Raw genomic sequence first — 17,671 nt, 5'->3', positions numbered from 1 at the left:
GGAATGACGCCTTCCAGCATGAGTGGGCCGCCCATGGGCATGAACCAGCCTCGGCCTCCTGGAATGAGTCCCTTCAGTACTCATGGGCAGAGGATGCCTCAGCAAGCCTACCCAGGCCCACGCCCCCAGTCGTTGCCTATACAGGGCATAAAGAGACCGTACCCTGGAGAGGTAATAAAATAAATTGTATTTTGCATAAACTATAACTTTTACTGAAAGTTGCAACATGCTGTGTAACGTGTGGTGTGCATCCCTGTAACATAGATACATCTTTGTTCCAGCCTTGGTAGGAATGCTGCTGTTAAAATATGAGCAGCAGCCACAGCAGGTCTTCCTTTTTAGCTTCTAAAGTATTCAGGTTGGGCCTTGCTATGTTAGTCAAGGTGACAGTCACTAAAACCAAGAAAGGCCCAACACCAGCTGAGCCCTCAAAATGTCACTTTAAGATTCCCATACTAGATGGTGATTTCATAGACCTTAAGCAGACTTCCTTCACAGGAGTGGATTTATTTAATGTAACAACTTAGATGCTGAAGGCGAAATACTTCATATGAGCCCAGTACATGTGATCTGCATTTTCTTGGATGGTTTTATTGTTCTAAAGACATACAGGGCATACATTGTATAAACACCAATAGTAATAGCATTTATTTTAAAGACCAATTACTTTCCAGACTTCTTGAGGCTAGATTTTCGTAGGCACTGAGATAAATATAAGTCACGTTGAACTCAAATCCCTCTGTGTCAGCATTTATCTAATACAAGTTTATTTGGAGTATGGTATTTCTGTCTAAGTTCCCATGCTATTATGTGAGATCTGAGTGACTTTGTAGACGAAATTACATTGCCATTGACATGTATTATGACCTTGAGCAAAATACTTTGGGTCAAAATTTTAAATAAATTCGGACAAGCAAAGATGTAGACAGATGAGCTTTTGGATTTTAAAAAGTACCAATGCATTTTACTATTCAAATTCATACGAATCAGGCAGTGGATGCTTTCAAGAATCCCAGCAACTGTCTCTCAGCGTCTGTGTGCACCTAAATGTCTTAACAAATCCAGCCACCAGTTACTATCTTCAGAAGTAACTTTCTGGTGAAATTCTGTATTAAACTGAGACTACAACAACAGCTATAATTCCAGGTGTAGAGCTTTGAATATTATGATATTGTTCTGACTATCAAAATGGTAGTAAGAGCTTATAGAAAACATACAGCAAAGAGCACCATGACATGCAAAAAATAAAGCAAACATTTATTATTGAGCTACATTTCTTTCCTGATTGGCAAACTTTTTTTTTTAATTAAAAAAATAATCAGAAATTTTAGAAGCGTACTTTTGCAGGAGTTGCTTCTCTGGGAAAGTTTTTCACTCTCTAAATACTGCCACTTACTCTACAATTAAGTTGAGAAAGTGCAGGATATGGCTTGTTCAAATAATTTTTATCTTCAGATTTCATATTTTAAGGAAGACTGTAAATCCCTTTTCGCTACTTCAGACGCAAGTTTTTCATTGAAAGTGAATATGACCAGTTCCCAAGAAGCCAATACTGAAGAGCGCCCTAAATGTTACATGCTTGCTGGTCTGGAATTCAGCAGATCCTATAGATGCTATTTGCTTATTGAGTTTTGAAAACTTCATTTATGGAAACTTCTTATTAATCAGTTAATTTTCAAATTAACATTTTATTACCTTTAAAGTTACAATTTTCATGACTTTGATTCCAAAACTGCAACACAGCACTAGCTAGCACTGGCAAGGTGTTCATGACTAGCAATAGTTTCTCTTTAGTTGTTAAGTTATTGCTAAACACTGTGCCACAAGGCCAGCATAGCCATTGTATGGAGAAGACAGACATGGACAACACAGCTTCCGTTCCCTGCCCATTCCTGAATTTTTTTTTTCTGATGTCCCTTTTTCTTTTTGTGCTTCCGTTCTCCACCTGGAAAAGGAGCCCCAGAGCTGGGGCTGGTAGCACTTGCAAAAACACAGAGATTTTGTGAACATTGCATCTGGTTGTAATTCTGGTTTCTTCAAACACGGTACCGTTTGGCAGTGCTGCAAGGCTGAGCATATGTGTGTGTTAAGGTACATGGTTATTTTTATCCCACTTCGGTTTGCGGGGCTTTTATGCTTTTGAGTGAGTATTCACCTCCAGCCATCAGGACCCTGGCTTAGGCATGAGTGACACTAAGTAGAGGAGTGTTCACTTTGAAGGTTTTTTTGATTGTTTTGATTCTACTTTTGAATGTATGCTGATAATCAAGTCAGGACAGCTGCTTGCATGAAACATACTTTTGTCTTATTTCATTTCTGTCATGAAATAGCCAAATTATGGAAACCAGCAGTATGGACCAAATAGCCAGTTTCCAAACCAGCCTGGTCAGTATCCCACTCCCAACCCTCCAAGACCCCTTACATCTCCCAACTATCCTGGACAGAGGATGCCAAGCCAGCAAAACACAGGGCAGTACCCTCCTCCAACGGTCAACATGGGGCAGTATTACAAGGTAAGAATTTTTACATTATCTTCTTGCATTCTGGTAGACTATTATGTATGAAGTCACATTAATGACTTCATAGATACTGCTTTTACATAATGAGAAAGAAAAAAAGCACAATGTTTTTACTGATGTTTTGGGTAACACAGAATCAAGTCAATCAGCAAAGTTGTTTTGTAACTTCAGAGCAGTTTGTTAAGAAAATTGAATGTTACTCATTAGAGGCTTTTACAAGAAAATTTTGGTTTTGCTTTAAAAAATAGCATGTAAAAAGAAGTACCTAATGGGATTCAGGTGTAATACTTTCACCTCTTCATGGCACACTGCAAGAATACAACTTCGTAAATTTGTAATAAACAAATGCCACATTGCAGCATCTCAGTTTCAGACCTACAGTGGTCACTGTTGGATTAAGCCAGCCCAAACTTAAAACTTGTTCCAGATGTAGAATTCATCTTTTAACTGAAGTTTGTGTGACTTTCTCCAACATCCCCCCGCCCATTTCTCCTTTTCCCTCTGTGCTGCTTGTTTTCGGCAAGAATTAGAATTTTCAAAATATTGCCTAAAATCTATTTTATGAATACATCTTGAGCACTTCATGTTCTCCAAACTGAGTTTGTACTGAGAGCCTGCTGAGGTTTGACGTCTTTGAAGTGCACACAAAAGTTATCTTTTGCACACAGGTACTCCAGTGAGTGTAAAATGGGGAGGACAATCCATAGTCTGACCTGCTCTTAAAGCATTAGCTGTTGAAGTCTCTGGACTACATTCTGATTTTGAATGTAGACTTAAAGAATCTAAGTTGCACATTAGTGTTGAATTAGAGTGTGAGTCACACAGCAAACACCATTGAAAAAAAAGGGAAAACAAAACCCTTTACTATAGAGCATCTGTTCTACATGCAACCAAGCTGTCCACTGTGCTACCCAAAGGAATGCCTGTTGCATCTTGGCAGCTTTTGCAGTACACTGCCAGGAACAACAGGAGGAGGACACACATACTCAAGTACTGTCATTCTACTGCAGTCACTTACACTAAAATAACAGCAGAAGAGCTCTGTGAAGTTTTTAAGTGAGAGATTTTGGAAAACATTTTACATGTGTTTATTTTAGGTGGGGTTTAAGTTTTTTGTTTACAGGATAGTTCTAACAGGGAATCTGTGGTATTTCCAATGCATCCCCTATTTTGTAGTCAAATATTGACAATTCTGGAAACAGTTAAAAAATCGGAGACCTTGTTAAGAAAGGAGAGTATCCTGGCTAGGGAAAAAATTCCAACTTGCCACAGACAGGACCTGAACCTTTGTATTGTAGTGATCATGGAGACAGTAACTGTACGTGTTAAAGAAATATAGTTGGAAATGTAAATGCTTAAGGTTTCAGAATGCTCTTTTTGTACGTACTTCAGAGTATCCTAGGCTAGCAGCACTGCATTTAGATGCAGAATCAGATTTGAAGTCCTGATACTTTAGCTGTCTGTAAAGATTTTCATCTTTTGACACTCTCGTGTATGTGCTTATGGTACACGAGCTATTGCAAGAGAGTGTCATGCAGTGCAGTTTTATTTAATGTCAGCTTCCTTCGCATCATTGTTATTGGTTTATTCTGTTAACTGCAACCATCCGCTTACCTACAAGAAACAAAACCAATGGTGTTTTAATCCTGTAGCTACTGTCTATAAGTGATCCTTTTTCTCTTAGTTTGTCTTGTTCAGCAGCAAACTAAGAACAGAATTGAATTGTAGGTACACAGAATAAAAGACATCCTCCATCCTCAGACCCCTAGAGCTTTCATTCTGAGTAGATGAGTTAGAGGTGGAAGGAAGGATAGACAGAAGTAAAAGGGGCACTGACATTCTAATTGCATGTATTTGGATGTTGTTTTTCGAGTAGGCTTCTGTGCACTGGGGCTACTTTGGGAGGAAGCCAAAGAGATACAAAGGGCTGGGTGGGTTAGGGTGATGTGGAAAAACTGAAGGGAATGGCTGGTTGGTTTTGGAAAGAGAGTATTCAGAGGAATGCGATAAGCCTCTTGGCAGTGTTGCTTGTGTCTGGTCATTGCCTGAATTAAGCTGGCTGGTCTTCTGGTTTCAGTTCCTGCTTTGCTCTCCTAGTCTCCCTCTTCCCCAAAGGCCTCATGGGACGTCCTGTGGTATCTTGTCCTTCCGAAGACAGAGGGGCCTCCCTACCTTGTTTGTAGTATTTGTTGTTTGATAGCAATGCAGTTCACAAGGCTTACTATTCTTATTTCCAGACTGCAATAACAATGTGATGTTATTTATTTTCTAGCCATCAAGGCCTGTACCTGTGGCAAATTACCCTCATTCACCTGTTCCAGGAAACCCCACGCCACCTATGACTCCAGGGAGCAATATTCCTCCATACCTGTCACCTAACCAGGATGTCAAACCACCATTCCCACCTGACATTAAACCAAATATCAATGCTTTACCACCACCTCCAAGTGAGTAGCAAACAGAATGCTCCCACAGTCATTTGTTGTCCCTCTGTTCTCTGCCACATACATTTCAGAGTCTGGAAACTAGCTCTGATTGTTGCTCTGGGAGAAGCTCAGATTGCTAAGTTGTGATAGGTGGTCTGCACCATGTAGGTTCACTAGAGCCAGTGGACAGGAAAGAGAAAGATTGCTATCCCCTCCTAAAATAGCACATGAGAAAAGTTCTTCCAGGCTAAACTTGTAAGGATTTTACTCCTGAAGTATTCCTTTGATACACTTCCTGAGAATAAAACACTTGATTTTGAGTTACGTTGTGTGTACTTGGTAGGCTTGTTTGTTGTGTGAACTTCCACTGGGGCCTGTTTTGTTCAAGGGCAAAGCCATTCATTGAACATCACTGCAGAATAGCGTAAAATGTGAATATTTATAGCAGTGTCTCTATTGTGATCCATACAGGCTTCTTGAGAACATTCAGTAGTACGCCAAAAATTGATGTATGCTCCTTTTAAAGCCACTCAACATCACAGCTACATTTGGCTGAGAACAGGGCAGGAATAACAAGATCTTTCTGACTGTATACTAGCACAAGATGTTTGAGGTTTTGGAGTGACTGATGAACAATAGGAGATATCATTTACTATGGAACTGGGAGAACCTTTATGTTTTCTGTAAAAGAACTGCTGCTGCACTAGCACTTCGCAGCTGTTGTTTGGAGTTCAGGATAGCTGAAAAATGAAGTAAAAGGTGGCCTGCAGTATTTTTTGGGCAAGAACACAGCATTTAAAGACATTTGAACTTCATAGATCAGCTGTAAGTTACCACAAAACCTCATGTTATGAGGTCAGATAGTAATTGAATACCAGTGTCTTTGGTCATTGCATAGTTTCAGCTGATGAAACTGTTGGAACTAATTGGGTAATGTTGATCCCAGTTCAAAGCAGAGAAAAATAGACTTTATCACAGTTTGCCATGATTAACAGATTTGTTGTCAGTCTTCTGCCAACAGAGTAAACCTGGACACAGAACCTGTCCAGTAATTAAAAAAAAGGAATTCTTGCCATGCATGGTTTCTGTTTGTGGCTGGAGCACTAAGGTCCTAATATTAAGTGTGGGAGAATAGAAGACTGGTTTGCCATCGCTGTTGGTGTGAGCTCTGTCACTTGTATCCATTACATGACATAGTTTCTTGTGGTTTTCTTTGACGTGTGTATGAACCTGCTAAATTAGACCCAGTAGAAGATCACTGTGCCGTTTGTTACTATTCTCTATAAATATACACGTTATTATTGCACTGCAGATGCTAAAGGGAAAGTTCACGCTTTCTCTCCCTCTTCGATCCCAGCCAACCACAATGATGAGCTGCGTCTGACGTTCCCCGTGAGAGACGGTGTTGTACTGGAGCCCTTCCGGCTGGAACACAACCTGGCAGTCAGTAACCATGTCTTTCACTTACGGCCAACTGTCCATCAGACGCTGATGTGGAGGTAAGCTCAGCCTTCCTGTGAGGAAGTTTTGCAGCCAGTGATGGAGGAGTGGCAGGCCAAATGAACTTCATTTAGGTTTGCTATGAATTTAAAAGTTGTTTTCTAACTAGTTAGAAAAAATGCTCTTTAAACTCACAGATACTCTCACCTGTCACTTTCCAGAGACAACACATTCTAAAATGCTTCCTGATCTGTGTTGCATCTCCTTGCTGACAGCAGACAACATGCAGTCACTGCAGCTGTTCCATCCTTTCTGCTCTGGGTGGAACAGGTCTGGGACATGCACAGCTGACACTAGTACAAACTGCCATTTGTGAGTCTCTGAAGTCCTAGGTGTTTTGTGGCCTGTGAAATGTTAGTTCCAGGAGTAACTATGCAGGGCTGTTACAGTTTATGCTTAAATTAAAAGTTATCTGATAATGAAAAATAACACAGTAATAAAGGACTTGATTTAGAGGCTTGGCCAGATAATTTGGAAAGACAGGTGTTTAAATCCTCCAAATTTCAGAAACTATCTTCCTAAATGCCCCCACTCCTCTGACTCCACAGGTAGGGACAGGATAGAAGTATCGGATCATAGCTTTCCACAGACAAAGGCCTCTGATGTTCACTTACAGCAAGGACTACTTTCCTGCACAGAGGAGTAGTTTTCCTGGGTTGTACTTTCCTGCATTTAATGTAGATCTGCATAAGTGATTACAGGTTATGTCCTGATTCCACTATGCTTATGGAAGGACTTGTCATCAAATGACAATCAGAGCATTTAATTTTTTTTTCTTCTTGTGTATTTTCAAGTACCATGGAATAATTTTGTCTCCTCATTCTGTTTTTCTCAGAAAGTATCTCAGTGTTTATCCTGCATGCTGATTACATTGTTTGGGCCTTGTGGTAGTTTCACTGGGCTAGCCCTTGGCCAGCAGCCCTTCACCCACTTCCGACCCACCCCCAGGGGATAGGGGAGAGGATTGGGGGGCAAGGACAGGGAGACGCATAGGTTGAGATAAGGACAGTTTAATAATGGATATAAAAGAAAACTTAAAATAATACTATTATTAAAATAGTAGTGATAATGATAACAGTAACAAAGTAGGGAAATGAGTGTTACCCAGTGCAACTGCTCACCATCTGCTGACCAAGCCCAGCCTGTTCCCAGATAATGAGCCCAGAGGAGCGACAACCCTGAACCAAAACTGCAGTCCCGGAGGAGTGAGAGCCTGAGTGAAAGCCAGAGAGAGCCAAAAGAGGAAGAGACCCTCACTAATATACTGGACATGAAGTGATTTGATATGGAATATCCCATTAGCATGTCCAAACTCCAGTTTAGCTTATTAATTTAAATATTCCTCACCCCCTTAGATCTTGCACTTGTAGACTAGCAAAACATGAAGTCCTTCACTTCCAGCGACAAAAATGCAAACACTGGTGTGTTATCAGTGTTTCTCTCATAACAAATCCCAGGCTGAAAGCAAAACGCAGCACAATTCTAGCTACTGAAAAAGAAACCCAGCTCTGTTTCAGCTAAAAACCAGGACAGGCCTGTCTGTGTGCACTGTGGAGGCTGGTTAGTTGCTCAGGATCTTGTACGGAGGTTGTTTCACAGGTGTAGCCACTGAGGTGGTTAAAGTGCAGCATCTTAAGCACATTTTCTGTTATGCCTGCCCCACTTTTAGTTTCTTCCTGAGCCTGGACCATATACCCCTTGACCTTAACGGGAGTGATAACATGTAGCCTCAGCTTTTTTCCCTGTGAGGGTCTTCTTCCTGTTCACTGGAATCCACTTGAGACTTCTGTTTTCGAGGTGTAGAGGGCATGAGGTGGGCAGAGAGGTGCACTTAGTTCCCTGCCCCAGGCACGAACTCCAGCTTTAAAGCTGAGGCTTGATGTGGGATGCAGGAGTCCTTGCTGCCACAGTGCCCCCCTACCCTGAGGTAGCCTGGGGGTTGGAAGGGAGGGAGATTGCAGCCAGACCACATCCACTAATTAACACCTAACTTTGAGGTCAGTTATTGCTTACTGGCATTTCATTATCATGGAGTACTCGCAGCAGAGGGAGTTTTGGCAGTTATTTGCCGGTTCTTATTAATAAGTAATCACTACTGGGGATTGTGCTGGCTCATTCAGTAGATTTATAGTGCTGCACTGAGGCATGGGACTGTTTCTTAATATCTGTTCTTTCTTCCTTAGCTCACCAAACACATAGCCTTTATTTAAACTTATTTTAATGAAGACTCATAGGTAAACTGTGCTCAGGTCTGCTGTTTTGAAAAGCTTGTTAGTAGGGAGAACGGATGGTCCTGTAATGAAGTCATTTCACATTTAACTCAGGGCTGGATGGATTCCAGAAAAATGAATTAGTCACATGTGTGGATGGATTTTGGTTTTACAAAGAATGATGGATTCAAGCCAATTCTGAATATTTGTCTGCCAGTTAAAATATTCAGCAAAACCTCTCACATGTACACACATAATGAATAGCAATGCAACTGTTTTTCTCCCCACTGGGAACTTTTCATGGTTACAAGAAACAGAAAGGTTGAAGGCAGGGAAAATGTCTCCTTGAAGCTGCTTCAGTCTTAGCACTGCTCAGTTATTAATAGCATCCCACTGTGGAGACACTGCATGCTAAGAACATGAGGGTCTCCTGAGCTCTGTCACTGCTCTGTGACATTCAGCAGGCCTGCTCAGAGTCCTTGGGAATGCACTTAATCTGCTTGGGTTTTATATCAGAGCTACCGAGCCTTGCATCCCTCTGGGTTTAGGTGACTGTGGTGTGTTCTCGTGAGGTGAGAATCTCCAGTGCATCTTGCAGAGAGAGCTTTCAAAAAATTGTTAATAAAATATTGGAAAAAAGCCTGGAGAGACTTAATATAGATGGATTATGTTGAAAGGTCAAGTAATTTGTATTCTATACCTTTCTTTTTTTAACAAAACGTGGTTTTATCCAGTGCTAAATCTTGATATTTTGAAATCCAGAAAAGATGATGTTAAGTCAGAATTGAAATCTTGGGGTTTGGATAGGGAAAATGGCAGTTACGGTGATGATCTCCTGAATGAACTGTTCCTCATGGGTCTTACAAAGATTGTCTTCCTTCAGGTAAGATGAAGAAGTGAGCACCTAGATTTTCAAGTACAAAAAATAAACATTCAGCTGTCTTTTGCTGTCATGAACAGCAGAATCCTGACATTTCAGATCAGTTCTTCATGTTCTTTTAAATTTGTTCTTCAAATTAGTCATTCCTAACACAAGATTAACATCTATGTATGAAGTTGTAGCCTATACCTGCTTAAATTGTGATTAACTTAATCTCAATGTCTTCCTTTTTTGGAAGTGTTATAAAACTAATTTTTGAGGAGCTAAACGATGTGGTGGAAGTTATTATTGGAGAGGTGGGAGGAATTTATGCTCTGAAAGATCTAAATTGGGTAGGTTTAATCCACAACTGTGTTACTTTGGAATCACAGAAACACAGGGGTGAGATAGAGGAGTCGTTTCATCTTAGTTGATTAACTGTTCCAAGGAAGGATTAACTATACCTGTATTTTATCTGACAAGTGTTCATTCAAATGCTCTTTTAAATGCTCTGAAGTAGTGAAGAATCCACAGTCTTCTAGCACAACCCAATGCAGCATACCACTTTCTTGTTCTTAACACACAGGAAGGACCCACCTGATGTTAACGGATTTTTTTCTGCAGGATCATTCTGTGGTCTAGTTTTGCAAAGTGGACTGAGATGTTCCCTGGAAAGTCCTTTATAAATGTTAAATATTAACAACAACTTTGTGGCATACTTGCATCATTAATTCATCATGACTTGCTTCTGTTAAGGGCTTTTACGAAGAAAGCGTGTTACATCCTTTACTGGCAGTAGTTCTAGAAAAATAATCTGATTGATAAAGAAAAAGCATTCCTAGCATCAAAACAACCTCCCTCTGTAATGTGAAAGCAACGTTAAAGGAAGATTTATTGGGTTTTGTACAGGTCTGACTTGGAATTACAGTTCAAGTGCTATCACCATGAAGACAGACAAATGAACACAAACTGGCCAGCGTCAGTCCAGGTCAGCGTTAATGCAACCCCACTTACCATCGAACGTGGCGACAACAAGACATCTCATAAACCTCTGCACCTAAAGCACGTCTGCCAGCCAGGAAGAAACACGATTCAAATTACAGTCACAGCATGTTGTTGTGTAAGTACACTGAGCTCACGGCTGCAGCTGCTGATGCTGACTTGGCTCTTTAGTACAGTTTGCAAATACTGCCTTAGCTGAGGGAGCCTGACTTTCGTTTTTTTCCATGCATTTTTCTGGTAAGGTGCTTGTTTGATGACATTGACACAGTCAGAGTGCTAATATGGAAATTTTTTAGTTACTACAGAGTGTAATGGTGTCCTGATATCTCAGAAAAGGCTTGTGGTCTAGGAGAGGAAGGGAGTTTGATCTCCTGCCTATGTAACAAAGCAGCTAAAGTTTATTAATGCAGATTATTGTGATGCAGACTGTTGTGTGGTACTAATTTCATTTACTTAGGGTATTAAGCTGTATTTGGTTTGACATGAGAACATCAACACCATAATCATTGGTGGTGGTGATGATTTTTCAAATAGCTTTTTAGATGAAAAACTCATGTTCTGTGATGCAGCCTAGACCATGCAACTTTTGCTTTTCTCATTTTCCATGGTTTAGTTACTCTTGGGGAAGAATACTGTACGTAATGCAGACTGTTGCACACATACAGGCTGAGCTCTTGACTGTTCTGTTGTCACTGACAAGAAAACAAGCTGCTACCTCTCCCAAGCACTCACTGTGAGGCACTTTGACAAGAAGCCATCCACCCTTTTTTTTTTTTTTTTTTTTAGTTCACACTGATGTTTCTGTGCATAATGTCATTTATGTAGTGGCTAAGAGCAGGGGCAGCATCTTGTGAATCCACAACAAGCTCTGTGTTGGGGAAGAAGATTCATTTGATTCCAGACACATCAGTAGCAACTTGTTTTTGCAACTTCCAACATGGTCTGAGGGCAGGCAGGTAGGCTAGACTGTGTCAAAGAATCCAGGGTTTTAAAAATAAACCCTGATGTCAGAGATGAATACGTCAGCCCTATGTATTCTGAGTATTCAGGAGAGAGAAAATGCAGAAAATCTTTGCTTTTTTTAAAACCCTTGTATACGTTACACTCCTGGAGCACAGAACAGCATAGTGCGCAGAATACCCCCACGGGAGTGTGTGTGTGCAGCAGAGCAGAACCAGCTTTCATATTTAAGCATCAGGCTCTTACAGAAGCCACATGTTCAAGGGAGGAATGCAGCTCTGCTCAGCAGTGTATTTACTGTGTGTGTTTGGTTCTCTTGGTAACAAAATGTGTTTTCTTTCAGTCACACTTGTTCGTGTTGCAGTTAGTACACCGGCCATCAGTTCGCTCCGTACTTCAGGGTTTACTAAAGAAGCGCCTCCTCCCAGCAGAACATTGTATCACTAAGAGTGAGTTTTCATTTTGTGTGGGTGATGACTTTCCAGAATGCCTATGTTCAGTTGTTGTAAGCTATTTCTCTATTTCTACACAAGATTTACTTGCTTATTGAAAACCTTAAAATGTACTTGTCAGAAACCTCCAGAACATCACGTGCATAGATTATATCCTCGGTATCCTCAAATGTTGAGGGCTATTTGGGTGGGGGTGACAAAGTACCAAGCACACAAGCCTAGTTCCTAACAAGGACTCTCACATTCATAGAATCATAGAATGGTTTGGATTGGAAGGGACCTCAAAGATCATCTAGTTCCAATCCCCCTGCCATCAGCAGGGACACCTTCCACTAGACCAGGTTGCTCAAAGCCTCATCCAGCCTGGCCTTAAACACTTCCAGGGAGGGGGCATCAACAACTTCCTTGGGCAACCTGTTCCAGTGTCTGACCACCCTTACAGTAAAGAACTTCTTCCTAATATCTAATCTAAACCTCCCCTCTTTCAGTTTAAACCCATTTCCCCTTGTCTTGTCATTAGTAGCCCTTATGAAAAGTCCTTCCCCAGCTTTCTTGTAGCCCCTTCAGGTACTGGAAGGCCGCTATGAGATCTCCCCGGAGCCTTCTCTTCTCCAGGCTGAACAGCCCCAACTCTTTCAGCCTGTCTTCATAGGAGAGGTGCTCCAGCCCTCGGATGATCCTGGTGGCCCTTCTCTGGACTTGTTCCAACTGGTCCATGTCTTTCTTATGTTGGGGGCTCCAGAACTGGACACAGTATTCCAGGTGGGGCCTTACAAGAGCGGAGTAGAGGGGCAGAATCACCTCCCTCGACCTGCTGGACACGCTTCTCTTGATGCAGCCCAGGAGATTCTCTCTGGCTTTTCCCCCGTATTTGTTTTTGACTTACCTAAAATCCCCATGTAGAAAGATTATTCTTTATTTTTTTTAGGGCTGCTTTCAGTGCTTGTATGGTACTTTATTTGGTTGAGGGTATAGCTGACGTGCATGTGTGTGGTGTGCTGCCTGTTCAGGAGAATGTTGTAAATTACACAGAATCCACCTATGTGGATAAATTGTCCATTAAATTGGTCCTTAAAGGTTGAAGTGTTGGTGTCAGTTTTTTACATTAGAATTTACAGTACGCTTGTGTTTTCTCACGCATACACATACCTTCTTCCTAAACAGTAAAGAGGAACTTCAGTAGCGTAGCAGCTTCCTCTGGCAACGCAACGCTAAATGGGGAAGATGGAGTAGAGCAAACTGCTATTAAAGTGTCTCTGAAGTGTCCGATCACATTCCGGCGGATTCAGCTCCCGGCAAGAGGTCATGACTGCAAGCATGTACAAGTGAGTAATGCCAGTGACCAGTGAGGCAATATTCCCTCAGTCATGTGTTGTTACAGTACCTTTAGCTTGGTTATCCTATGAGAGAACCTAATGAAATGGGATCTCTTTGTGTCTATCAACCTAAGTAATTAACTATAGATACAGATATGTTTAACGTAGAGGGAGAAAGTAAGCTATTTGGCTTAGTTTTCAGTGCTAGTAGACTTTTTTCATGGCAGTTTTACTTTTGTCCAACTGGTTCAGTTAATACAGTATTTTCCCTTTATTTTCTCTTTTTTTTTTTTTTCTCCTTTTTTCCTTTTTTGTTTGTTTCTGATACCTAGTGCTTTGATCTGGAATCTTACTTGCAACTGAACTGTGAAAGAGGAACTTGGAGGTGTCCGGTATGCAAGTAAGTGCAATCATACTACATGAAATACAGTTGTACATGATTTGACCAAATTCAGGTCATATTTAAGGTCATAGAGGGGAAATAAGGCATATATATTACATTTACCTAATAGCATAATGTCCAGTGAGAATTCTTGCAATATTTCATAAATTGAGGAAAGAAGCTCAAATACTTACATTGGTAAGACAGATATCTACATAAACAAATGAACTGGGAGTTTTTTTTTTTGGCTTTCCCTAGATTATGAAGTATAACTGGCTACTAGATGACAACATGCCATAGCAAAAGAACAGATAGTCTATTCTAGAAATATTTTTGTACAATTTTAATGTTGTAATGACTAATTACTGAACTTCAAATATGTAGATACTGAAGTGTTCAGCATCCAGCTGAACATTAATAAAGGATGCCAAATAATTGTCTCAGGTACTGTGCTTTGAGTCACATAGATATGCAGTTAATGGCAGTGTTCAAGGAGAGGGGGAATTTTGGAGACTGAAACATTTCCCAGTAATTAGGTAAGAAATTAAGTTGGATCTTCTAAAGACAAAATCAACATCAAGGCCAAATTAAAGTGAGAGCAGAAAGCAAGAAGGATTCTAGTCCAGAATAGGGGAGATTTTAAAAAAGGTAAAAGATTTCCAAGGAGCAGAAGTTTGGAGTGATTGCTTAAAAGAAAAGAGGGACACTTTGACATGCTTTCAACCTTATGTTTTGACTAGAGAGCTAGTGTACTACTGAAGAAATGGAACAAAAAGCTTTGAAGTGGTTGCAGACTGTCAGTTCTTACGTTTAACTGGGCAGAAAGCATTGTAGAATGTCTGTGGGCCAGTTAAGTGTCTGTAACCAGTGCTCAGTCCACAGGGTTACGAGTTTGTTCCAGCCTCAGCTGAAGAGCCAGGGCTCTTTAGCTCAAGCAGCTGTAGCAGCTTGTACTTTATCTCTGCAAGTCTCCAGTTCATTCCTTGCTGCAGCAGCCAGTGTTAGGTATAAACAGGAGTGGAGATAGTGCCTTCTATCTGCTTCTGTGGTCATTGCAGGCTTGAGACGAGTTTGTGTTGATGATGTCGTGGTTTAAACCCAGCAGGCAATTAAGCACCACACAGCCACTCACTCACTCTGCCCCTGCCCAGTGGCGTGGGGGAGAGGAAAGAAAATTAAAACTTATGGGTTGAGATAAAGACAGTTTAATAGGACAGAAAAGGAAGGGAAATAATAATAATAGAATATACAAAACAAGTGATGCACAATACAATTGCTTACCACCTGCTGGCCGATGCCCAGCCAGTTCCCAAGCCACGGTGTCCCCTGGCCAACTCCCTCCCACTTTGAATACTGGGCATGACGTTACATAGTATTGAATACCCTTTGGTACATGTGGGCTGGCTGTCCTTGGCTGTGTCCCCTTCCATCCTCTTCGGCACTCCCAGCCTCTGCTAGCAGGGCAGTATGAGAAGCTGAAATAGTCCTTGACTAGTATAAACACTGCTTAGCAGCATCTAAAACCTCAGCGTGTTGTCAATATTATTCTTATCCTAAATCGAAAACACAACACTATACCAGCTACTAGGAAGAAAATTGACTTTATTCCAGCTGAAACCAAGATAGATGACTATCCATGATTGATATGTATCTTGAAGTACAAGTGCTTTCTCTGAACTACCTGAATCCTTTCTGTCTTAGAAGTTAGGCTAAAAATACCACAAGAATGAGATGTCTTCTTAATTTTATGTAGTCATACATCCACAACAAAATTTTTGTCCTATTTCTCTGAGTCTGAGCACCTGCATTCAGTTCTAAGTGCCTACATAACTGAATCATTTCTGGTTTTGTTTTGTTTAGTCCCTATCTGTGCTGATCTTAAGTAAAATAGCTATAATATGTGGTTACTTTGAAGCCATATTACTGTGTAGCTCAAAAACAAAAATGATCCAATTTGAAAAAAAAATAGCGCTAGCTGATGTTCACAGGAGAGATCTGCTATGTTTGAAAAGCCTTTAAATTTGCAGTATATTTAACTTGAAAAATTATTTAAAGGATGTGAACAGCGTGTGGGCACACACAAGTAGAATGTATCCTTATCTCATCTGTTCGATGCAGAATACTATTATCCTGGTAATGCAGGTGTAGAACTAAAACTGTTTGCCCCAAATCATTCCTAAAGTATATGTTACAGATAGTAAGTTGGTGGATTCCAGTCTGCTGATTTTGTCACTAATCTGTCCTTCTTCTATCCCTCTTTTAGACGTGTGTAGAAATATTCTAACATGAGGTTTGGGGTTTTTTTCCCTTTCTAGTAAAACTGCTCTGCTGGAGGGCTTGGAGGTTGACCAGTATATGTGGGGTATTCTGAACGCTATTCAAAAGTAAGTGAACTTACTCATTTCTGATAACCAAGACTAAGCAACGGGAGATATGTTAGTGAGTATGGAGATAGTCACGCCAAAATACATCTTAGTGTCTGAACTTGAATATTCTGTTTAATGGCTCCTTGGTGGAGTTGCTGATACAGTGGATCAGTTTCCATCTACTTACTAGATCTTGTTTGGGTTATCTCTTGATGGCAGCCTCACCAATGAAGCAGAGAGAAGAGTGAGAGTGGAGGATTAAATGCTTTCTCATATTTACGGGTAGTCCCTCTGACTCACATGTGGCGGGCCGCATAGATATGTTTGGATTTCACTGTGTGGATAAACACAGAACAGTTGCCTTTTTTAGAACTTGCTTTTGGCGCACACTTGAAGAGTGAAAGATCTTGAGGTTGTACAATACTAGAGCATTTGGTACCACACAGATTCTTATGGAAACTTCAGCAGAATTTATTTTTTTAAAAAATAATCGATTAATATGCTAAAATTTTCACATTGTTTTACAGCTCAGAGTTTGAAGAAGTTACCATTGATCCAACTTGCAGTTGGAGGCCGGTCCCTATAAAGTCAGATATTCACATCAAAGATGACCCAGATGGCATTCCTTCAAAAAGATTTAAGACCATGAGTCCAAGCCAGATGATCATGCCAAATGTGATGGAGATGATTGCAGCTTTGGGTCCTGGCCCATCACCTTACCCATCCCTACCCCCTCCTCCAGGAGGCAACAGCTCCACTGAATATGGTAACCAAGGTTAGTTTTACAGCTTTGTGCACCCGGGTGGTCACTCTAGAAAGTGGGTTCAGTCAGCTTTGTAATTCTGGTGTGTCAGTGCATCTTCTGAGAGAGATGTGTAAGGAAAGCAAATTATATGGCTGCAATTATATGGCTGCAGTTCTGAAGTTCTGCATCAGTCTTTTCATTTAAGGTTCATCTGTTTAGAGGAAAATGTATTTCAGTAAGGAAATTGGTGCTTGTCATATTTATTGCCATGCAGCCCTCCCTGAATCAACAAACATTGTCTCTTACCTTATATATTCATGGCCTGCCACAATATACATCTTTCCTCATTTTTTCTGTCCATTTTCCTTCTGTTCCCCTCTTGCTGAAGTGAAGGCTCCTAGTGCTACAGAAGTTACAAAGTAGAGAACCTGACCCATTAACCCTTCTACTTGGGCCACTAAGTTTTAACTTGTGGCCAGGTGGGTGACATTTGGTAGGCCACCCAGGAAGTGAATGACTTTTAAAGTGATTTTAACTGCTTTGCAAACACGTTTGCGTTAGAAAATTATTTTTAAGTTAATCTACCCATATTCTGCCAGATTGAGAAACAGGGAACTAAATACAGGCATTGGAGATAGATTTTTCAAATGACTGGTATTATATTGTGAATAACTCAGTTATAGTGACAATTCTGAAAATATGAAACCAGAGACTGTTTCTTTTGCAAGTAATACGATATGACTCAGTTCAGCTCTGGGAAAAGACCAACTGTTCACACCATCAGAATCCCCAAACTGATTGCAGGGTGATATATGTGCTTTTTGCAGGCATTTAAAGAAAATATACATTACATACAAAACGTGGTTAATTTACTCCAATGACTGCAAAACTGATGATAGATGATAAAACTTTTTAGGTTTTCAAAAAGGTGAAT

General features: G+C 40.6%; 1 protein-coding gene across 1 annotated transcript in view; it reads left to right on the top strand.

Moving 5' to 3' along the window:
* The window catches only part of ZMIZ1 (zinc finger MIZ-type containing 1), a gene marked incomplete at its 5' end in the record, with an annotated part of 19,775 nt that extends 3,003 nt beyond the window's left edge, over nt 1-16,772 (top strand). Inside the window, 10 exons of the mRNA XM_029084334.1 lie at nt 1-171; nt 2,331-2,513; nt 4,792-4,966; nt 6,258-6,444; nt 10,424-10,634; nt 11,820-11,925; nt 13,093-13,253; nt 13,577-13,644; nt 15,942-16,010; nt 16,520-16,772. The exon at nt 1-171 is cut by the window's left edge and continues 141 nt beyond it. Coding sequence (XP_028940167.1) covers nt 1-171; nt 2,331-2,513; nt 4,792-4,966; nt 6,258-6,444; nt 10,424-10,634; nt 11,820-11,925; nt 13,093-13,253; nt 13,577-13,644; nt 15,942-16,010; nt 16,520-16,772 — 1,584 coding nt within the window. The remainder of the gene's footprint in view (nt 172-2,330; nt 2,514-4,791; nt 4,967-6,257; nt 6,445-10,423; nt 10,635-11,819; nt 11,926-13,092; nt 13,254-13,576; nt 13,645-15,941; nt 16,011-16,519) is intronic.
* Between the last annotated feature and the right edge of the window lie 899 nt (nt 16,773-17,671).

Source organism: Antrostomus carolinensis, unplaced genomic scaffold (genome assembly GCF_000700745.2).
Source record: "Antrostomus carolinensis isolate BGI_N321 unplaced genomic scaffold, ASM70074v2 scaffold4823, whole genome shotgun sequence".
NCBI classification, from domain to species: domain Eukaryota; kingdom Metazoa; phylum Chordata; class Aves; order Caprimulgiformes; family Caprimulgidae; genus Antrostomus; species Antrostomus carolinensis.
Note: the sequence above shows the minus strand (reverse complement) of the source record. Positions and strands in the feature narration are given on the sequence as shown.